The sequence below is a fragment of the Phalacrocorax aristotelis genome, chromosome Z, assembly GCF_949628215.1.
Source record: "Phalacrocorax aristotelis chromosome Z, bGulAri2.1, whole genome shotgun sequence".
Classification (NCBI taxonomy): Eukaryota; Metazoa; Chordata; class Aves; order Suliformes; family Phalacrocoracidae; genus Phalacrocorax; species Phalacrocorax aristotelis.
In genome coordinates this window covers 31749059-31769331 of record NC_134311.1, presented here as the reverse complement: position 1 = coordinate 31769331, position 20273 = coordinate 31749059, and the positions used below count along the sequence as shown (strand labels likewise).

General features: G+C 38.9%; 1 protein-coding gene across 3 annotated transcripts in view; it reads right to left on the bottom strand.

Moving 5' to 3' along the window:
- ADAMTS19 (ADAM metallopeptidase with thrombospondin type 1 motif 19) overlaps positions 1–20273 on the bottom strand; it is a 155846-nt gene that overhangs the window by 106702 nt on the left and 28871 nt on the right. For 2 of the 3 annotated variants that reach the window (XM_075079693.1, XM_075079697.1), the window contains 4 exons: positions 18339–18504; positions 11267–11439; positions 10264–10347; positions 9073–9230 (listed from right to left, as the gene is read on the bottom strand). In XM_075079693.1, coding sequence (XP_074935794.1) covers positions 9073–9230; positions 10264–10347; positions 11267–11439; positions 18339–18504 — 581 coding nt within the window. The remainder of the gene's footprint in view (positions 1–9072; positions 9231–10263; positions 10348–11266; positions 11440–18338; positions 18505–20273) is intronic. The other variant, XM_075079694.1, reaches the window with a different exon arrangement.

The following is a 20273-nucleotide window of genomic DNA, read 5'->3' as shown; positions in this document are numbered from 1 at the left end:
GTTCTTTTCCTCCCTTCTCTTGGAAAAAATAGGCAAAGATATTAGCATTACCATTAATGCATATAGAAGCTTTTCTGGCACAATTTAGCAACGGAGTCTAACACTGAAAGCGAGGAACTGGTTAAAACGCACTAAAGTCCCCTGCTAACCATACCCAGCACAAAACTTCCATTACTCTAAATAGTTACTTTGCATGCACATGCACATTCAAGTGAGAGAAAAGAGGAGCTTTCATGAGATGTAGGACTGATTTCCAAGCTTAAATGAGTTGGCTAAGTCTAGAAAAGAACTCTAAGCAAGAATGGGTAACTACTAATCCATTGTTTCAGAAAATGACATTTAGTTAGTGCATTTTTAATTGACTACATCAAGTATTATGAGGGGCCTTCACAATAAACAGAGACTATGCAATTTCCAAATATGAAGTATCTCATTACATTATCTTTGTTAAAATCAATCCTGATGTGTAGATGGGATGTTCAACAGAAGACATCAAGAACAGCAGAGGAAGACTAAAGAATCCAGACTTCTTTTGCAAATAGTTTGCACCAATTTGTCCTTTTGGATAAATTTAACACCTATTTTAGGCATACAAGTCAAAACAATAGTTCCTGTCCAAGCTGGTTTATAATTTCCTTCCATATGTTAAATTGGAGAAAAGAAGAAACAGAAGAGAACAGATAATGGATTTTACCAGCCTGCCAAATCTTCATTCTGGCTTACAACCTACTTCCAATTTTGTAACTTCTCTAATGTTCATATTTTTGAAAAAAGTAGTAGTATAGGCTAGAAACTGCAGTCTAACTCCTGCTCTCATCACTGATTCTAGGACTTACAACTTTTAAAGATAACTCTGAGGTCTATTGCTGAAGCAACAAGTTTTCTCAAATCATGAGGCTTTTGTAAAGAATAGTTGCAATTAATGGCCTCTGTGGCACAAAACATTATCATCATGTTGAAAATACCTTCATTTGCACCTTGCTAAGTGAATAATGGCAACACTGCAGATGTTCTTGCTTCTTCACGTAACAGGACATTCTGAAATGGTTCCCAAATATAAACTAAGCACATATATACTAATGAGTAACTTTAAAAAGTACCTTGGAGTTAATGAACCGCAAGATAAACTACACATTTACTATTCAGTTGGGAATTCAAACAAATGGACAATGTTGCTATCATAGATGCTACTTCAGAAACTGTTTAGTATTTTGACGGTAAACCCCAAATGCTCCAATATGCACAGTATACTTCAGCAAATTAGGAAACACTGTATTTAAATATTTTAAATAGTTAACAGATCACTTCTGTTCTGTAAAGTTGAAATGAGATTAAAAAGGATAATATAAATAGGTTTTCTTCTAAAGTTCATGTTACAGCCAAACTGAAAAATAAGAACACAGAAATGTGATAAGTGAACTAATAACTGAATTGAATGTGTAGCTAACATCTCAAAACAGATACAGAAATGTTAGGAAGTCAAGGAAGGTGTTTTTCAGCGGAGTCCAACAGAATCTAACCTCAGTGTTAGCATTAAACAATGATCTGGAAGAAAATAAGAGAGCACTACTGGTAAAGTTTGAAAATTAAATGAGGACTGGTAGAATACTAATAGGAATGAAGACCAGTCAATTTTTAAAGATGACTCATCTGAGTAACTTCTATTTTAGTGTAGCCAAAGCTGGACCCCCAAACTTGATCACATATGGCAACAGCATGACAATAACAGAAAGGGGTGAGCATTTGAAAACAGGCAGTAGGAGTGAAGTGTATCCTTGGATAAAGATGCAGGAAAATATCAGACGTGGCACCAGTACAACAGTTCACACACTACTGTGTCCAATTTTGGCACTTATGCTTCAAAAAACAATTTGGAAAATAGGAAAAGGTCTGGAAAGAGCCAAGAGAATGATTACATGTCTGGGAAACAGGCTTAAAAACTTCTCTAAGTTAATCTAAGAGAAAGATGAGTTGTGACTTGATCACAGCCTACACGTATTTACATAGGGACGAGCTTTCTAATAGCTCTTTAGCAGCAAAGGGTACAAAGAGATCCATGGTTGAAAGCTGAAATAACAAAAATTAGAAATAAGACACAACTGTCCATTCTGAAAGTAACGGACTGTGGCAATGATCTACTTCAGAACAGAGTTAATCTTCCTTTCTTTTAAATCTTCGTCTCAAGACTGTCTAGCTTTCTTATTCACCAGAAAAATAAAATGTAAAAATAACTGAACAAATTTAATACTAGGATTAGATAATCAGAAATTAAAATTCAGTTTAGGCCCATGTAATGCTATGTAACAGATCTGTACAAGTGAACCGAACACACATAGGCTGAGCAGTACAGCTTGGAAGAACAAGCTGACAGAAACAGGTAAATTAATGCAGATTTTTTTCACATGTGATATTACAAGCATTACCACTTCACAGACTCAAATACCTTAATCTTTTAGAGAAGCAAAAACAAAACCCAAAACGCACAGCATGTTTTTGAAATGGTTTTTGAAAACACACAAGTTAAAAGTACAAGTCTTGAAATTAAAGTAATAAATAAAGGAGATTGTGGAGCTTTTAAAAAAGACACCTTTGGTTTGAAAGTATGCTCTTCTCATGCTTTCATGCTTACTGCTGTACGTACAGTCCTATTAGTAAATAATTAATAGTAAGGACATGAGATTCTCATTAAATCCCTTGATGTCTGCTGTTTATGTCAAAAGAAAAGAGTAAACACTGTAAAACCCTGCAAAAATATCAACAGAGTTGGCAGCATTGAAATCACAGCGATGAGAAAATACCACTAGGAAGACAAAATTAAGAATAATTTCACCTCTCACCGTGCACTTGCAAGGACTCATGTTTCCAAAGCTGATTTTCACTACAAGTTTAAGGACAGCAGCTTAATAACCCATGTCTATCCCTTTATATTTCAACAATTTTGGACTGCCAAACACTGCAAGCTTTTTGGGTGACCCTATAATGTTAGTTTCTGTGCAGGGGTCATTTGCAATCTCCTACCTCTGACTTTCTTGAGGAGGTATTTTTGGTTCAAACCATTATCATCACAAAGGAAGTAAAAAGCAACATCAGGAAAAGGACTGTACTTCTTGTGCATGTTGGAAGGTAATAGCAGCACTAAAGAAGTTCTTGTCCAAGCTCTGGGGAGAGTTCTGGGGAGAGTTGGAACAACTGGAAATGAAACAATATTTAGCAAATCTAAGTGCTGTTTATGCCATTGCCGAGTTCTATAGCATGAGTCAGTTTCTTACAGTGAAAACGCCTCGCAGCACTGTTGCAATTATATATCACCCAGAGCAAAGATATTTCAGATACTGCAGATCGATACGAACAAACAGCCGATGTACACTGTGAACAGGGAGTATCACTGTCCATCTGCTGGATATCAGGAGAATCATAAAACTACGTTCTACCACAAGCACGTGTGAAATGGCAATTCTGAGAAGGAGAATATAGAACCTGACCTTTAAAAAAATTTTTATTTACATGTTTTTCTAAAAGACTGCTGTGACACAGATTGACTTATGCAACGGAAAAGCAGCACGATGCATAACTTTTAAGTGAAGGTAGAGTCTGCCTCATTCTTGTACACTTTTGGGTTTTTTCATACACTTTGAAGCTCTCATTACCTCGTTCACAATAGGGGCAATATAAGAATTTAAGTACCATCATAAAGCAACTGTGGATGCCATGGCCTTTTCATGCCTTACTTTCAGCTACCTCATTCAGGTCAGACAACCTATGCAGATAGCAACTGGTAGTATCATCTCAGTGGCTACCAAAATCAGGGCTTATCTCTGTACACTCACACTCTGTAACTTAAAAGGCAAGGAGGATGTCGATGTGCTGTGGTATATTCTTTCCTCAGAGAGAAGTTACATACACATCATGGTCTTTGTAGTTAGGCATTAAAAATTAGCACTGCAGAATACTCAATACTTCATTTTGAACTCTTTTGTTTACCAGACACAACTGGCATGTGAAAGCATAGCAAAGCTTTTTCAAAGCACTCTTGCTGTTCTATTATCATGCAAGACAAAAAAGGAGGTATGGGTGAGTTTTAGGAGGTCTGCCACAGAATGTGTTAGATAACCAAAACTTTACATTTTTACTTGAAAAATATCGAGCAGCTGGTGTTCATCTGTCTAAACAAGATTATTTCTCTCAGTAAAGCAGGTCTGCTGTCCGAAGCTGTTTGGAAGTTGTGGCAAAGGAGCTTGTTCTGTGTTTGCAAAACAGAATGAGACTCTGAATTAACAAAACACACAAGTGGAGCCACACATGGGGTTAGCTATACCATAAACCTGATGATGTGCAGAGGGAGCCTGGATTAGCAAAACATTCCCACAGTCAGCAAACCGCACTGGTATGATTTATTAGCAGCTAAAGCAGCTCTGAGATGGGAGGCAGTACAGTCCAGAGAATAATACCACTGAAAAAATAAAAATGTCAGAAGAACAGATCTTTAATTTCTGGCTCCAGCACTGACTTACTATCTGACATCCAAGCAATCACTTCCCTGCTCTCTACTTCAATTTCCTTAATACTGATCAGAGATTTACTCAGAAAAACATATTAAAACTGACAGGTAAAAAATGTAGGCAATGCAAATCAGAATATCATTATTACAAAGCACATCAGAAAAACTTGTCTTGACATATGATTAGACTTTCCAAAAGCTTTTTTACCATTTAGAAATGCTGCATGAAATTAAAAAAGCTCTCTGGCCAAACACATGCGCTGCTAAAGGTATCTCCAGACCACTGCCTCTTGAGTGCTTAACTAATGCCTCACTTTCATCATTTCAGAAGTCTTCTGCCTCTTCCCATAAAGGCTGTTTAAAAAGTGAGCAGAAAGAGACGTTACATGCTCTATTTCACAGTATTTTGCTAATTGTGAGATACACCTCACAAACTGAAGAATGCAGTGCCTGGCACTCTCCTGGCAGTGCCTGTGATGTAGGCTCGAGGGGTTTGATGCTCCCTCAAGATGCTGTTGCTGATGCAGGTACTGCTGTCTCCAGTGCCTCAAATGAGAGAGCCAGGGGACAGGTGAGAGGTCATTCAACATTTCTAGTAACCAAGCAATGTCCAGTTGCTTGATGAGACTTGGACAGTCAAAAAGTACAGCTAGAGGTAAGAAGGTCTGTTTCCCTTCAGCTATGCTTATCGAGACAATGCCATGTATGATACTCGGCCACCCTTTATGCCTTGGCCCAAGTTCACTCTTTTCTACTACTCACACCTTTCCTCCTCCATCTAGACTCTTCCCCCACCAACACACTATTAAAATCAGTCTTGAGCCTTAATCTGAAAAATTTCCGGTCTCTCATCCCAAGTCTGTTTTCCCATGAGCTAATGGAAATTTCTTACAGAAAATGTTATTTGTCATGTCTTCCATGGTAGTTCAGAGGAGCCTGTGTGAAGCACTACTGCTTAGCTAATGTACAAATGTTTAACAAAAACTAATCTCAAAGCCCCAACAATCCATAAAACAGACAAACACAACAAATAGGGGAGGATGGCACAGGGTAAGAAGAGATGGGTATGGGCTTTTCTGAGAACAGTAAGGGATTAAACAGCAAAATTAGCAATAAAGCTGTCACCAGAGACAATCTGGACTTCTTAATTTCCATTTCCTGCTTCCAGTATGTGGCTAGCTCTCCAAAACAGGGAAATTTAGGGAAGCATTACTCTGCTTCAGAAAACTGAAATACCTTATTTGTACCAGAATAATCAGAATTTAAACTAATTAAAAAAAAAAAAAAGGATATAGCTCATAGTGAGACTGCCCTGAATAAACGGCATACAAGTACAAAGGCTACATACAAAGGCTACAAGAAAGTTCAAGTAAGTTTAAAGATTACACATGGTTTTAAGACACCATGTCACCAACTAGCGTGGGACAGGACAATAGTATTCTAATATCATAGAATCATAGAATCGTTAAGGTTGGAAAAGACCCTTAAGATCATCAAGTCCAACTGCTAACCTACCACTGCCAAGTCTACCACTGAACCATATCCTCAAGCACCACATCTACCCTTCTTTTAAATACCTCCAGGGATGGAGACTCCACCACCTCTCTGGGCAGCCTGTTCCAATGCCTGACAACCCTTTCAGTGAAGAATTTTTTCCTAATATCTAACCTAAACTTCCCCTGGTGCAGCTTGAGGCCGTTTCCTCTCGTCCTATCGCTTGTTACTAGGGAGAAGAGTCCAACCCCCACCTCGCTACAACCTCCTTTCAGGTAGTTGTAGAGCACAATAAGGTCTCCCCTCAGCCTCCTCTTCTCCAGGCTAAACAACCCCAGCTTCCTCTGCTGCTCCTCATAAGACTTGTTGAATCTCATACCATTGGCTCCGGCCCAATGATCCAGCCTGTCCAGGTCCCTCTGAAGGGCCTTCCTGCCCTCCAGCAGATCGACACTTCCACCCAGCTTGGTGTCATCTGCAAACTTACTGAGGGTGCACTCAATCCCCTCATCCAGATCATCAATGAAGATATTGAAAAGGACTTGCCCCAACACTGAGCCCTGGGGAACACCACTCGTGACCAGCCGCCAACTGGATTTGACTCGATTCACCGCCACTCTCTGGGCTCGGCCGTCCAGCCAGTTTTTAACCCAGCACAGAATACACTTGTTCAAGCCGTGAGCCACCAGCTTCTCCAGGAGAATGCTGTGGGAGACAGTGTCAAAGGCCTTATTGAAGTCCAAGTAGACAATGTCCGCAGCCTTCCCCTCATCCACTAAGCAGGTCACCTTATCATAGAAGGAGACCAGCTTAGTGAGGCAGGACCTCCCTTTCATTAACTCATGCTGGCTGAGCCCGATCCCCTGGGTGTCCCGCATGTGCCGCATAATGGCATCCAAGATGATCTGCTCCATGACCTTTCCCGGCACCGAGGTCAGGCTGACAGGCCTGTAGTTCCCCAGATCCTCCTTCTGACCCTTCTTGTAGAAGGTCATCACATTTGCTAGTTTCCAGTCATCTGGGACCTCCCCGGTCGACCAGGACTGCTGATAAATGATGGACAGTGGCTTGGCAAGCTCCTCTGCCATCTCCTTCAGTATCCTCGGGTGGATCCCATCCGACCCCATGGACTTGTGAACATCCAGGTGAAGGAGCAGGTCAGTGACTGCCACCTCGTGAACAACTGGGACTTCCTTCCGCGTACTATCTCAATTTCCCAGCACAGGGGCCTGACAACCCCGAGGATGACCAGTCTGACTATTAAAGACTGAGGCAAAGAAAGCATTAAGTACCTCAGCCTTCTCCTCATCTTTTGTGGCAAGGTTACCTTCTGCATCCAACAAAGGAGCGAGATGCTCCCTGGCCCTCCTTTTGCCACTGACATATTTATAAAAACATTTTTTGTTATCTTTAACGGTGGCGGCCAGTTTAAGTTCCAGCTGGGCCTTTGTCTTCCTAATCTTTTCCCTGCATAACCTCACAACATCCTTGTAGTCCTCCTGAGTCACCTGCCCCTCCTTCCAAAGGCAGTAACCTCTCCTTTTTTTCTTGAGTTCCAGCCAAAGCTCCCTATTCAGCCAAGCCGGACTTCTCCCCTGCCTGCTCGACTTACGGCACATGGGGACGGCCTCCTACTGCGCCTTTGAGACTTCCTTCTTTAATAACATCCAGCCTTCCTGGACTCCTTTGCCCTTCAGGACTGCCTCCCAAGGCACTCTGTTAACCAGACTCCTTAACAATTCAAAGTCTGCCCTTCCAAAGTTCAGGGTAGCGTTTTTGCTGACCCCCTTCCTTACTTCTCCAAGAATCGAAAACTCTATCATGTCATGGTCGCTGAGCCCAAGACAGTCTCCAACCACCACAACACCCACCAGGCCTTCCCTGTCGTAAAGAGCAGGTCCAGTGGGGCACCTCCCCTGGTTGGCTCGCTTACCAGCTGCATCAGGAAGTTATCTCCCACACACTCCAGGAACATCTGAGACTGCTTTCTCTCTGCTGTGTTTTATTTCCAGCAGGTATCTGGCAAGTTGAAGTCTCCCACGAGAACCAGGGGTAGAGATTGTGAGACTTCAGCCAACTGCTTGTAGAGTACTTCATCTGTCTCCTCATTCCGCTTGGGTGGTCTATAACAGATTCCCACCAGGATATCTGCCTTATTAGCCTTCCCCCTGATCTTTACCCATAAGCACTCAACCTTATCATTACCGTCGTTGAGTTCTAGACAGTCAAAATATATCTGACAGTCAAAATATATCCAGTCAATATATCTAGACAGTCAAAATATATCCAATCACAGGAATTTGCTTTAGAAGGGAACTCCAAATATCATTCAGTCCAAGACCCACCTCAAAACTGGGACTAAACTCAATCCTAGACCACCTGAACCACCATTCTGTCCTTTGCTTTGGAAAATGGCTGTACACTGTCTGAATATCAAGACGCATCCCCCTGTGCACCACTTACAGCCTAAACCATGACAGCATCTGCTTGGGAGGAAAGAGGTGAGCTGGAGGCGTATTTCCTTCTGAATGTGTGAAACACCTGATACGTAGGGGTTATAAGGAAGCGCAGATCTGGGATTACACCCCTGTGGCTGCAGAGAACATACAGTGCATATGATGTACCTTCAGCACATAATGAAACATAGTAGTTCTAGATCCATTAGAGGGAAGCACAACTCAGTAATGCGCCCAGCTAGTGTCATGCAGATCCAGCTCCGAATGATCTAAATATGCTCAGTGCTTTGCAGGGAAGTATTTACAGGTCTGTGTGTGCTGCCTCTTCTAAATATAGGCACATATGGAGAGGCATCTAACCTATGGCCTTAGCTATTTAGCCAAAGAAGAAACAAGAGAGTGACCTGTCTGTCATTTCATGTGTTTACCATTGGGGAACTCTTCCCTTCTGAACCATCTTTACCACCACTTTAGCACCACCTTTGAGTTCTGGAATGAAGCCTCAAGTTGCACTCTTCCTCACTGCAAAACTAAACCCTGTGTTGGTCATCTATCAGGTCCTTTGCTCTATGTTCATATTAGGCCATCTACCAATTTTTTAATGCTCATCTTTCAGTATTTTACCTTGTGATCAGTATGGCTGCATCAACTGAAGACATGTCTTCTCCCCAGCTTGTTGACATTTCTAAGTGTATATCATTCTTCTTGCCAAATTCTTCATGTTGCCATTTACAAAAGCTTTCCAGCATTTTTTCCCCGTGATGCCCGATATACATATCTGCCTGGAAATAAAAACCAATTCATTTTACTAACATTATGATTCTCTAAATGGAATTAAGCCCATCTTTTAACTGAGTTAGCAAAAACATTCTCCTTTTTACAGCATAATGTATTCATGGCAGAATGACTTGAACTTCAGGAGAGGAGACCATCTTTTTCTCATGTTCAAGACACTGGTGAAGACAGTGGACTGAGAGGCCTTCAGTAGATTTCTTCACCTGAACTCTTGTCTCATTCATTCACTGATTCTGCACTATCCATAGTGATGAAAAGATAAATGATATGAATATCCAGAGTTTGAACATGAAATGAGACTTCTTCATTTGCTGAGAGGACACTGAAGAAAGAAATACTTTCTTATTCACTGGAAAAACATAATATTTTAAAATTAGAAACACAGATGAGGGAATCCCTTTTTCTCATGAACTAACTAGAATATGAAAGGATTTCCATAATATTTTGTAGAAACAAGAAATCAAGTTGACATTGTCCTGAAATACAATACACAAAGCATAGGTTAATCTAAAGTATCACTAAAGATATCAGCCAACTTGTCTTTCTTCAGAAGGAAGAACAGGATTTGAGATGATGCCTGAAACGCGCAATGAAAGAATAATGCTATATCATGGCACCTTTTGTTCATCTAGAGATTGCCTGACAAAGAACATAAGTTCTCCTTCTACTGTCCACTGGGTTTGAAGGAGATGATTTTTGTATTGAGCTATACGAATGCACAAAAAGTAGAGTACAAGCAGATTTTCTTAAGAACTTAAGAACTAGCTGATTTCGGCAAGGGAACTTTGATTGACTTCCCACTGCAAGCACAGAAAAATCTCAGTATGTGCAGCACAAAAAGCAGGAGAAGCTTAATCTTTACTGGGGCTGCCCAGCAGTGTGAATAACTGAATAATGCACAAAAACTAGCTGAGACAATTTGTCAGCCATTGAAGTCAGTGAATACTGCAAGCCTTCATGGAGCAACAAGGTAAGTAGCATTACCCTTTACAGGCAAAGAAAAAGAGAATATACACTTACCGGAGTCTCATGAAGGAGGACAAGCTTAGTCACACGAAGATTTACTTGTACTCCAAGGCTCTTGTGCTGGAAAAGGTTAAAAACCTAAGATAAAAAACAGTAAATACAAATATGTGCTTGTATTGCACACAACACACTGCAGACTAAAAACAGCAGAACCTCAAAGAACCTAAAAAAATTCTCATACTCTACTGTCACTGCTTTAATTTTCCACAATTTGAACAGAGCATTAGGTGAATGTATTGTGCTGGTCTTCTGAAGGGGAAACAGAGCTTAGGCAGTATTCATTCTGGGAGCACAAAAAGACCTTTTCCCCACAAAGGCTGTGACCATACAGTTTATAAACTGTAGCTTGTTTCTCCAAATACTTACACATGCGTATAATACTATTCCCATGAAAAGTTCTATTCAGTTAAGTCCAAGATCATGGCCCAAATGGTCTGAGCCAGTACATGGCAATTCAGAGTAGTTAAAGTTAATATTTATTCTTCAGCTTGTGCTCCTTCTTTAGAACAATCTTTCCTTATACATCACAGATGCCATTTCTCACTGCTTTATGCATCAAATGAGTGCAATGCAGCTCCAGATAGAGCTGGGAAGGGATGTAATTGTCCGAGTGCATTACCCGTCATTTTTTTTCAGCCACTGATGGTCACACAGTCCTTCTCAATGACAATGTCATCTCTTCAATAACAAACATAAATCATGAGATATCATGCAATGTCCCAGCCATCCCAGTCTTCTAACCAAAAAATCATCTTGTTCAGCTCCCACTTTCTGGCTTCATTGCTGACAATATAAGACCAGACAGTACAGACAAGTCTGCAGCACCACGGTTTTTATGCTGCAAAACAGATGGCGTTAAGTCTTGACAGCCTGCTGGTGGTCATGAACTGACTGTCCCTTACAGGTGCTCGTTCAGAATAATTAAAAGGAACAATCAAATCAGCCCGTGGTGCATGCATTGCTGGAAAAATGCCAAAATTAGTTTTAAATTTCCTACCATGTTTAAGATGGTTAGTATAAATCTTCTGGCAGCATCTGTTCCATGATATGAAACCATAGCTGGATCTGCCACCACAACAGTTTCTATATTGTACTCCTGAGGTAACTTGTAAGAGTATCGTTTTCCTCTTCCACTTTCTGGTACCTTTTGATTCTGGGATTTTCTTTTATCTGTAACATAAAACATTGCTTGATAAACTCATCCTTCAGACTACCCCTACAGTACTTTTAGGATATTCTACCCGTGATCATGGTATAGCTGATTATGTGGAATGAAATAGCTATGAATTCTAATACATTCTTATTTAGCACTGCCAGTGCTACGGCTCAGACTGAAGGCCTGCACAACATATAAATGTTAGTTCACACCAAGAAAACAGGAATTTTATCCAGCTGCTCAAATAAAGTCAGTCAGATTCTTTGCATGCTGACATATTTATAAAGGACTATGTGCTTCGTAGTTCGGTTTGTGGGAGAAAACTAAATGCATGTTAGGTTTGACAGAAAAATACTCTGAGACTGCAGAATTGTTATCCACCCGTCTTCATAAATCACAGAGAAAACATCTTGATGTAAGTATATCTTAGCATAAAAGACAACAAATACAGGTTTGCCGCAAATTCAATATTAAGAAAATACATGGAACAATTCAGCGATTTGCAAAGGTGAAAGAATATTTCAGATGAATTACAGAGGACAAAATGTAGGACATCGGCTTGCCGGTAACAAAAAAGTGAACTTTTAGTAACATGACATCAAAGCCATTTCTGCTGCCATTATAAGCAGCTAAAGTCAAACAACAAAACTGAACTGTGGGCACAGGCTTCTAAACCTACAAAAACCTCCAAAGCAAAAACACGTTACATTTGTGGTAAGCTAGAGGCTACTGCTCCTGTTAATTTTAAGTTTCCTCTCCAAAAACACAAAAAAATCCCCATTACTACTACAGTACATATGGAAAAAGAAAAACTAATTACACAGAAACAGTTCAAGCCAGAAGGTGGTCAGATATACATACAGCAGTTAGCAATGACATTTAAAATAATTTAATTTAAAACAAAATATAAAATTAAACTCCCTGTTGTAATAGCCAAATATTGTTAGATCCCCTTGAGAGGACATAAAACTTCTGGGACTGATCTCATTGAAGTCACTGTAATCAAGTGACATTTTTTCCAGCTTCCACAATGGAATATTGGGCACTCTGTTTACAACAAAAGTGATGCTTGAGATGACAATTATAAACACATGTTCTGGAAACAATCAAATATTCAGAAATTTTGAGGAAATGTTTTGCAATTAATCAGTTTCATCTCTAATAGGAAAGTTCCTGCAGTTCATTTTATAACACATATAACTCTCCAAAAAATGAGTCACTCTTCAGGAAAGTGCTAAAAATATGCCTTAAAAGTCACTGAACTCACAAATTAGCTTTAAAATATAAGATACTACTGGAAGAAGGATACATGATTTAATATAAATATATGTGTAATATAGATTTAATGAAAATATAATGTAAATATATACTTTTCAAAAGGGTTGGCTATCTTTTTCTGCGGTCATTTATTAAAGATTATGTATGTGAGTGATTTAGTCCATCCTGCTACATTTTTGAAGGGCTTACTGATTCCTGTAGAACTTGAGACAATATAAGACTTACAAGCACTAATAAGCATACAAATTTACTAAAAGAAAAGAAGTCTATCTTCTCCAGAAATAAATACCCGGTATTTGCATAGAAGTAAAAACAACTCATACATTCATAAGCTATCTAAAACTAATTTTAACTTCTCTCACTTTGATCCTTCAGACACTTGCTTAGCCTTATATATACAGCTAGCATCTAGCTTTACTTGTGTTTGCTAAGTGTGGATCTACAGCCTATAAAACTAGCTTATAAAACATTATGTGTTTTTTCGTCACTCTTTTGAGAATAATTTTAAATGAAACTTCAGTGTCAGGGATTTGTGCCAAAAAACCCACACCCTATAAGCTATATGACTATGACTTACTGTATAAGCACCTAATGCTGCAAGAGTAGCCTATAGATCTCAGTTTAAATAGTAAACTCATTTAGGTTAAAAAAGATCTCTCATGAGCCATCTAGTCAACCCGCTTTCCTCCTAGGAGCAATGATTGATTCCAGTGCAGTTTCCATCAACACAGTTTATTCCTTGTTCACTTCTTTGTAAAAAACAGGGAGCTAGTGGCTGAAAACTTTAAATTTAATATTGGCATGGCTGTTCAGAGAAGTCTGCTAACACAACTCTCTAAAATTTTTAGCTAGTGGTGCATTTCTATTCAGAATTGACAGTAAGCAGCCCACAATAAAATACCGCATTGTGCTAAACACTGAGGTCACTGCAGTCCCACAAACTCTTGAAACCTCTGTCTTTGAGGATTGTAGTGGATAAGAAGACTGCATAGCTCTGTAGACAAGCTGGCTGCAAGGGGCAGGGCCCATCATTTGCCTCAAATATCTTGACGGGTTAACAAACCAAAGGACAATCTCTTCTTTGCCAGCCAACCTTTTCCAAATTGCTGGCAGAATTCCCCATCACATGAGATCTCATTTATCTGAAAATTTTAGCTCTTCCCTAAGACCTTTAAATAAATAGAATTAATAATTTTGCTACCAGTGGTATTCAAACAACTGTCATGATTACTGCCAGAAAACAGGCAAAATGGGCTTTTGCCTAAAGCAGAATTATGCTTATGCCTAAAGTATAATTATGATTATACTTTTCATAATCATAAATAAGTAAAAATTCCAAAGAATTGCTCATTATTGAAGGTAATGTATGTAAGAGATAATAATTCCTGAAAAAAAACATACCTATGTTAATAATGCATGTGCTACAAAGATAAAAATCAGATTAACTCAAAAAAACCCTTCTTGGGATTAAAGATGCATAAATTAAGCTTGCAAATTTACTTTCATTGGCAAAATAAAAAAAGAAATGCTAGAGGAGTGCAATAAGACTTCTGTGTTTTGTGCAACCATGGAAAATATGAAGATTCCATTTCAATTTATTACTTACAGTGAGTTGACTGAAAGGAAAGCTAGAAATACACCAGTACTCCAGCAAGAAAGCTAGAAATACTGCAACAAGTACATTTGACATTCAATAGGCAAGTAAGAGAAAATAACTAGCAATTTTAATAAAACAATAAAAATCCCCCCCCCCCCAAAAAAAAAAAAAAAAAAAAGAGCTGAAAATCCAGCTGCTATAACCACAGGTAGTATAAAGTACCAGAGCCAAGATTAAGAACAGGCTACGACTACAGGACTCCAGGACACTTAAAAGTTCTCAGGCACCAGAGCATTCCCGGAGTTCATCCATATGAGGTCCAGACTACTGACCATACACCATGACTCTTCCAGACTTTCTTTTCCCTGGGAGAAGAAAATGGATGCTCTGATCATACAGAAATTGCAGTATTCTGGCGAGGCAGGGAATATTCAGGAGTTTAGGAAGCCATTAGCTATACCTCCACTATAGTTTGGATAGGGATTTAAATGTCTTAATGCAGAGCTACAACTTGTTTCTGACCCAAGCAATGGAAACCAACACCTCAAGCAGCACTAGTCTCCATCTAGTACAATCTCATAGATCTAGACCCATGACCAAAATTGTTTATGCATTTTATTTCATGATTATCACATGGGAACAGGCAGTAGAGGAAGAAGCAACAGAGCTCTCCCAGCTCACTGCCCAGTCTACATCCCATAAAGTCAAACTTCTGCTTTTGATCCAGTGAAACTAGCAGGCTTCTTACTGCAAAATGGCATCACTCTAAGAGGAGAAGCATAATCTGTTCATAACTCAGAACAGTATGTTATTTATTGCCAGAACTGGGAAGTAAAGAGGAGGCTTCCAGTCTCCCAAATACAGAAGGGATTAGAACCTTAAATCTGCTGTATCCTGGATAAAAGCTCTCGCTCACTAGTGTGTGTGAAAAGGAATGACCGTTTGAGAAGATAAATTTTTTTTTCCCCAAAAGTGCCCCATGCCTTTACTGTGAGTGAGGGTCACTGTACAAACAACTTCAGCCAAAACAAGGGCTCCAGATTAGGCAGAAGGCAAAGAGCTTAGCATTCCTGTGTGGCCCTTTGCTCTAACAGCAAGTGCTTCTCTCATATTTCTCTCTAAGTCTCTTATGAACTGGTTGCTCTGAAAGATTTCATTGGCCATGTGCATGGAAGGGTATGGAGTGTGAGGTTAGTGTGTGTGCAACTGGCTTACATATGTAAATAAATCACAGACACATTCAATAACAGGATATAAACACACACTCTCACAAATCCAGAAAGCACCTGCTTCTGTTCGTACAATTCTCTCCCTGCCCTAATTAATAAGGAAAATCCACCACATTCATAAAAACGTTCTTTGTTCTCTCCAGACAACTTCAGCTGTGTAGCATCTTTCAATCCAGCCCACAACAGTAATGGACATCAAACAAAACCTTCTTTGATTGCCTCTTCCAGTTCTGCATGAAAAGCTATTATTTCCAATAGTGATCCTTCAACACCTCCATCACAGACATTCATTCCTTCTAATAATTATAGCTCATCACTGGTAATATACATTTGCTTGATAGGTAGCCAGCCTTTGAGATCAATTTGGCTCAAAACCAGTAGCATAAATACCTGTCCCAGAGCACCTATTCTGACATACACGTACTGTAGAAGCAAGAGATCCTGTTGTGAGATAGGTCCACATTGCTGAGATAATAGTTTCTCTGTGTCACAGCTGCAACTCTACCAAAAGCAGCTGTGCATAACTTACAAGTACCAGAGAGCCCCATATACTCATCTGCTTTATCTTTGTTTCATTGATCTACTTAGTTTAGGATTTGACTAAAAAAATCTCAAATATTGCTGTAAAGGCTCATTTTTATTGCTTCAGCTCACCTTTAAGACTGTGCCCATACCATGAATGTTTTGGTGATATTAGCTAACTGCATGTCACACCAGCAAACTGCTCCTAGCATAGACAGACATTTTATGCACGTAGCTTACTGTAGCCCCACTTAGTAAAATAACCTTTAGCAGCAGAGTGAGGGACTGGTCTTGCTAGTACAACCATATCGGTTACAAACTGCAGATATTTATACCCCCTGGCAATAAGGTTATGACAGCAGATGCCAATCAGTTATGCACAGCTTGGAGTTATTTTGAAATTTCAGGCTCGTAGTAGAGATAATGAAACTTATTTCAAGCAAATATTTGAATCTCTGTTGACAAACTATTTGCACCAAGTCAGAGCCTTGGACTTAAGATTATTAGAACAGAATAAACTGACTTTCCCATTTCAGAGCCTAAGAGAAAGTGAATGGATGACTGGTAATGAACATGACAGAAAAATAATGTCCTTACAGAGGAGTTTGCACCTCTACTCATTTTCATACACATCATGGTTTGCTATTTATGAGATGCCCCTCTCCCTTTCCCAGTGCACACATCATGCATGTACTTTCTCTCTTTTTCGCACTCCCGAACACATGCAGGCATGCGTGCTCTAACTCACTAGTAAGGGAGAATAACCAGCTTTATTTTATGTGAACAACTTCCACTAACATAGAAAATTTCACTTTTAGATAAGTAGTGGTAACGTAATACAATGCCTAGAAGAGAAATACAGAACCTGCTGGAGGAAGTTACATGTCATTTACCTCATCCCTCTTAATAACTACAAAAAGACCCTTGCTTTGATAATTCATTTTTGATTTCAACCTGTGAATGGATCCCTAATTATAAAAACAATACTTCCCAAATGGCAAAAACACCTGTCACGTTTATTCTGTAACCATATAAAATGGTCAGAGCAGTATAAATGTTCAGTAAGGACCACACAGCCACAGAAAAGTTTAGGCTGGAAGGGATCTCTGGAGGTCAGCTAGGCCAACCTCCTGCTCCAGTCAGGGCAAGCATCGAAGTAAGATCAGCTCTCTTAGAGCCATTTCCAGCTATGTTTTGTAAATGTCAGAGGATGTGGACTCCACAACTTCTCTACGGAACCTCTTCCAATGCTAAGCATTCTTGCTGAGATTTTTTTTCCTTATGGCCAATTGAAATTTCCTTGAATGCAAGTTACAACTGTTGCCTTTCATCCTGTCATAACATACCTCTTAAGATTAGTCTCCTTTCAGCTTTTCTCTGCAGCCCCTTAGGCACCAGAAAACTGCAGCTGCATCCTTCCTTTACCTTTCTTTACCTGTTTGAAATAACACAGTTTCTTCTCCCAAATGTCATATAATCCAGCTCCCTAGCTATTCCTTTCCACTTTGTCAGTATCTCACTTATACTATGTTAGGAGACATGAAAAAAATGCCTATAAATGTGCACCCATTCTGGTTTATTTACTGGGAAAAAAAATCTCACAACATTAAAAACACTATCAGCTAGGTGAGGTGTCCTCTGTCCTTTGAAGAAGAGGAGCAGATGATGAAGCAGGAAAAACAGAATGTCATCTTTTACAAAAGCCATTTTTCCCCTCTCCATTTAAAACTATTAAGTCATCACCATACGCAAAACTTTTGTTGAAACCCTTCAACAACTTATTTTACCTGCCATTGAGGAAGATGCATTAGGACTGTTTCGTATAGTTCTTCTAAGTGTCAATCATAGAACAAGAACACTGTTACAAAAAGAATTTCAATTCAGTATCAGACCTGTTTGGAAGTTCAAGACTTATTACTAACCAAAACTGGGATGAACTGTGCTAACATTTTAAAACAGAAAATTAAGTACAAGCATTGCACATAGTAAGTAATTAAGCAACTATGAAGACACAGAGGGGCAGGAAATAGGTTGTAATTGATAAGTTGAAGTAACAAAAAAAAAAGTCCCGAAGATTTCTACTTTCAAATATATAGGGATATTAAGAAGCAATTCCTGTTCTGACAAGTGAAACAGCAGCCTCAGCACGCCACCTCAACATCCACCATAAGTCAGTGCTACAAGAACAACAGATATACTTTTATTGGGGGTTGTTTTTAACTACTATCTATATATATTAAAAATATGCCTGCTACATTAGCTCTTTTCAGTGAGATTTGTATATTACCTGCAACGACACCACAGTACTGATTCTGAGAAGCTGGCTTTTCAGCACTTTTCTCCTCTATGGACCTTTTTCGTCTGTACACCCTGTGTGCATGACCTGTCACAGCCAAAGTGCGATTGAGAGGCTCAATAAATATGAAGTCCTCATTAATCTGAATAAACCCCATCTGCAAAGGAAAACAAAAGGAACACATAAGATCAGAATTTAGGAAAGTATGAAACTGCACACAGTCCAGCAGAAGAAAAAGTCCACAAAACTCCATTTAAGAAAACTGTTTGTTTTAGTAACCTTACCAGCAAGGTGACTACCTTTATATTTTACAAGCCTTTCTACTTACGTGAACTAGAATAAATTTCATTTATTTCAGCTAAATCTGTGTGGGTGGGTGGCTACATGCCAGCAGCAGATGCATGGTAAAAGATTTGGAATGTTGAAAGTTTGCTTTGGGAGACCCACGGGGTCATTTAAATATGTACAGCACGTACAGAAAAGTCTATACACTAGTTTTATTACTCAGTGTATTGTCACATTTTTAGATAACTATATTTCGTGAAATAACAGGAATGATTCAGGGCATAAGAATACATCCTGAACAACTATGAAGCTGGAAAAGACATCTTGTGAAACTCCTTTTACACTTCTTCAAACTAAAAAAAAAAAAAAAAAAAAAAGTATCAAAAAGGGCAGTAATCCCTCCTTGTTTGCCAGCAGCTAAAACAGAAAAACATTCTAATACATCCATTTAGTTGGTTAGCTTCCCCCTGCCCCAACATATTTATACACACAAACATATATAAAAAGCTAACATACCCGATGCATATCTAATATTACAAGAGTGTGGCCAGACTTAAAAAGAATACCGTAAAATGTATTTATATACATACCATACAAATCTAACTCAGTTCAAATACTGACGCTGCCAATACACACAAGTTCCTATCAAGAGTAAAGCTGGAGACAGCAAGGTTTTGTGGGTTTTTTCCTCCTAGAAAATGCCATCAGCAAGACTGACAGTTAACTTTCTCATTCTCCAAACTTAAAAACCTATTAAACAGTTTTGCTACAGAAAGAAAACAATGTGGTACATCTGGCTAAGAGAAGCAAAGAGCTCTTCTGTATGTTTCCATGTAGTATGAATAGAGAGAAATAGAAAAGAATTTTGTTTCTTCTGGAATTATATAGATGCCATTATCACATTGGATATCCTGTCTGACATATGGATAAATCATCAAAAAGAAACTCCGATCCAAGGAAGAAAACAAAATTAAATTTTTTAGGTGGTAAAAAATACAATTTCCTTAAAACACAAGTGGGCATTACTTTAAAAAGAAAAAAACCCAACAGTCTTACTGCACAATCACACTGAGTAAATGTGAATACATGTATTTAATTTTTCAGTCAGCTACCCTAGCTGCAGACTAGGCAGATCTGTAGGCAGATCAGAATTCTGAAATACGAAAGCAGGGTTTTTTTCCTACATTTGGTTGGAAATATAGATGAGAGACAAAGAATGAAAAATATCTGAATATTCTGGGCAATTGCATCTGATAAAAGACATTGTAAGAGAAACTGCTATGCCATCTTATTTTTAAAATCTATGTTAGAACACTCATGCTAATCTTTTTTGCCCAGCATTTCTTTCCTAATAGGACAGCAATTTTTTCCCCTATTTAGAGCATATATTAGGATTTGACATTCTGTTCATGTATCTTATGAAAACCTGAAGTAAGTCTACTGCTTCTAATAAAGCTATATTACCATGAGAAGTTATACAAACATAAAAGCGAAGAAAATTTGTGAAGACCACCTATGCATATAGTTACCAGATACTGGGTAGAAGATAGGAAACGTCAAGATTGGCAAAGATTTCTTTAAACCCTTATATACTCTTCCTTGCATACCAGTTCAGAGTTTGTTATCATTCAAAGTTGAAAC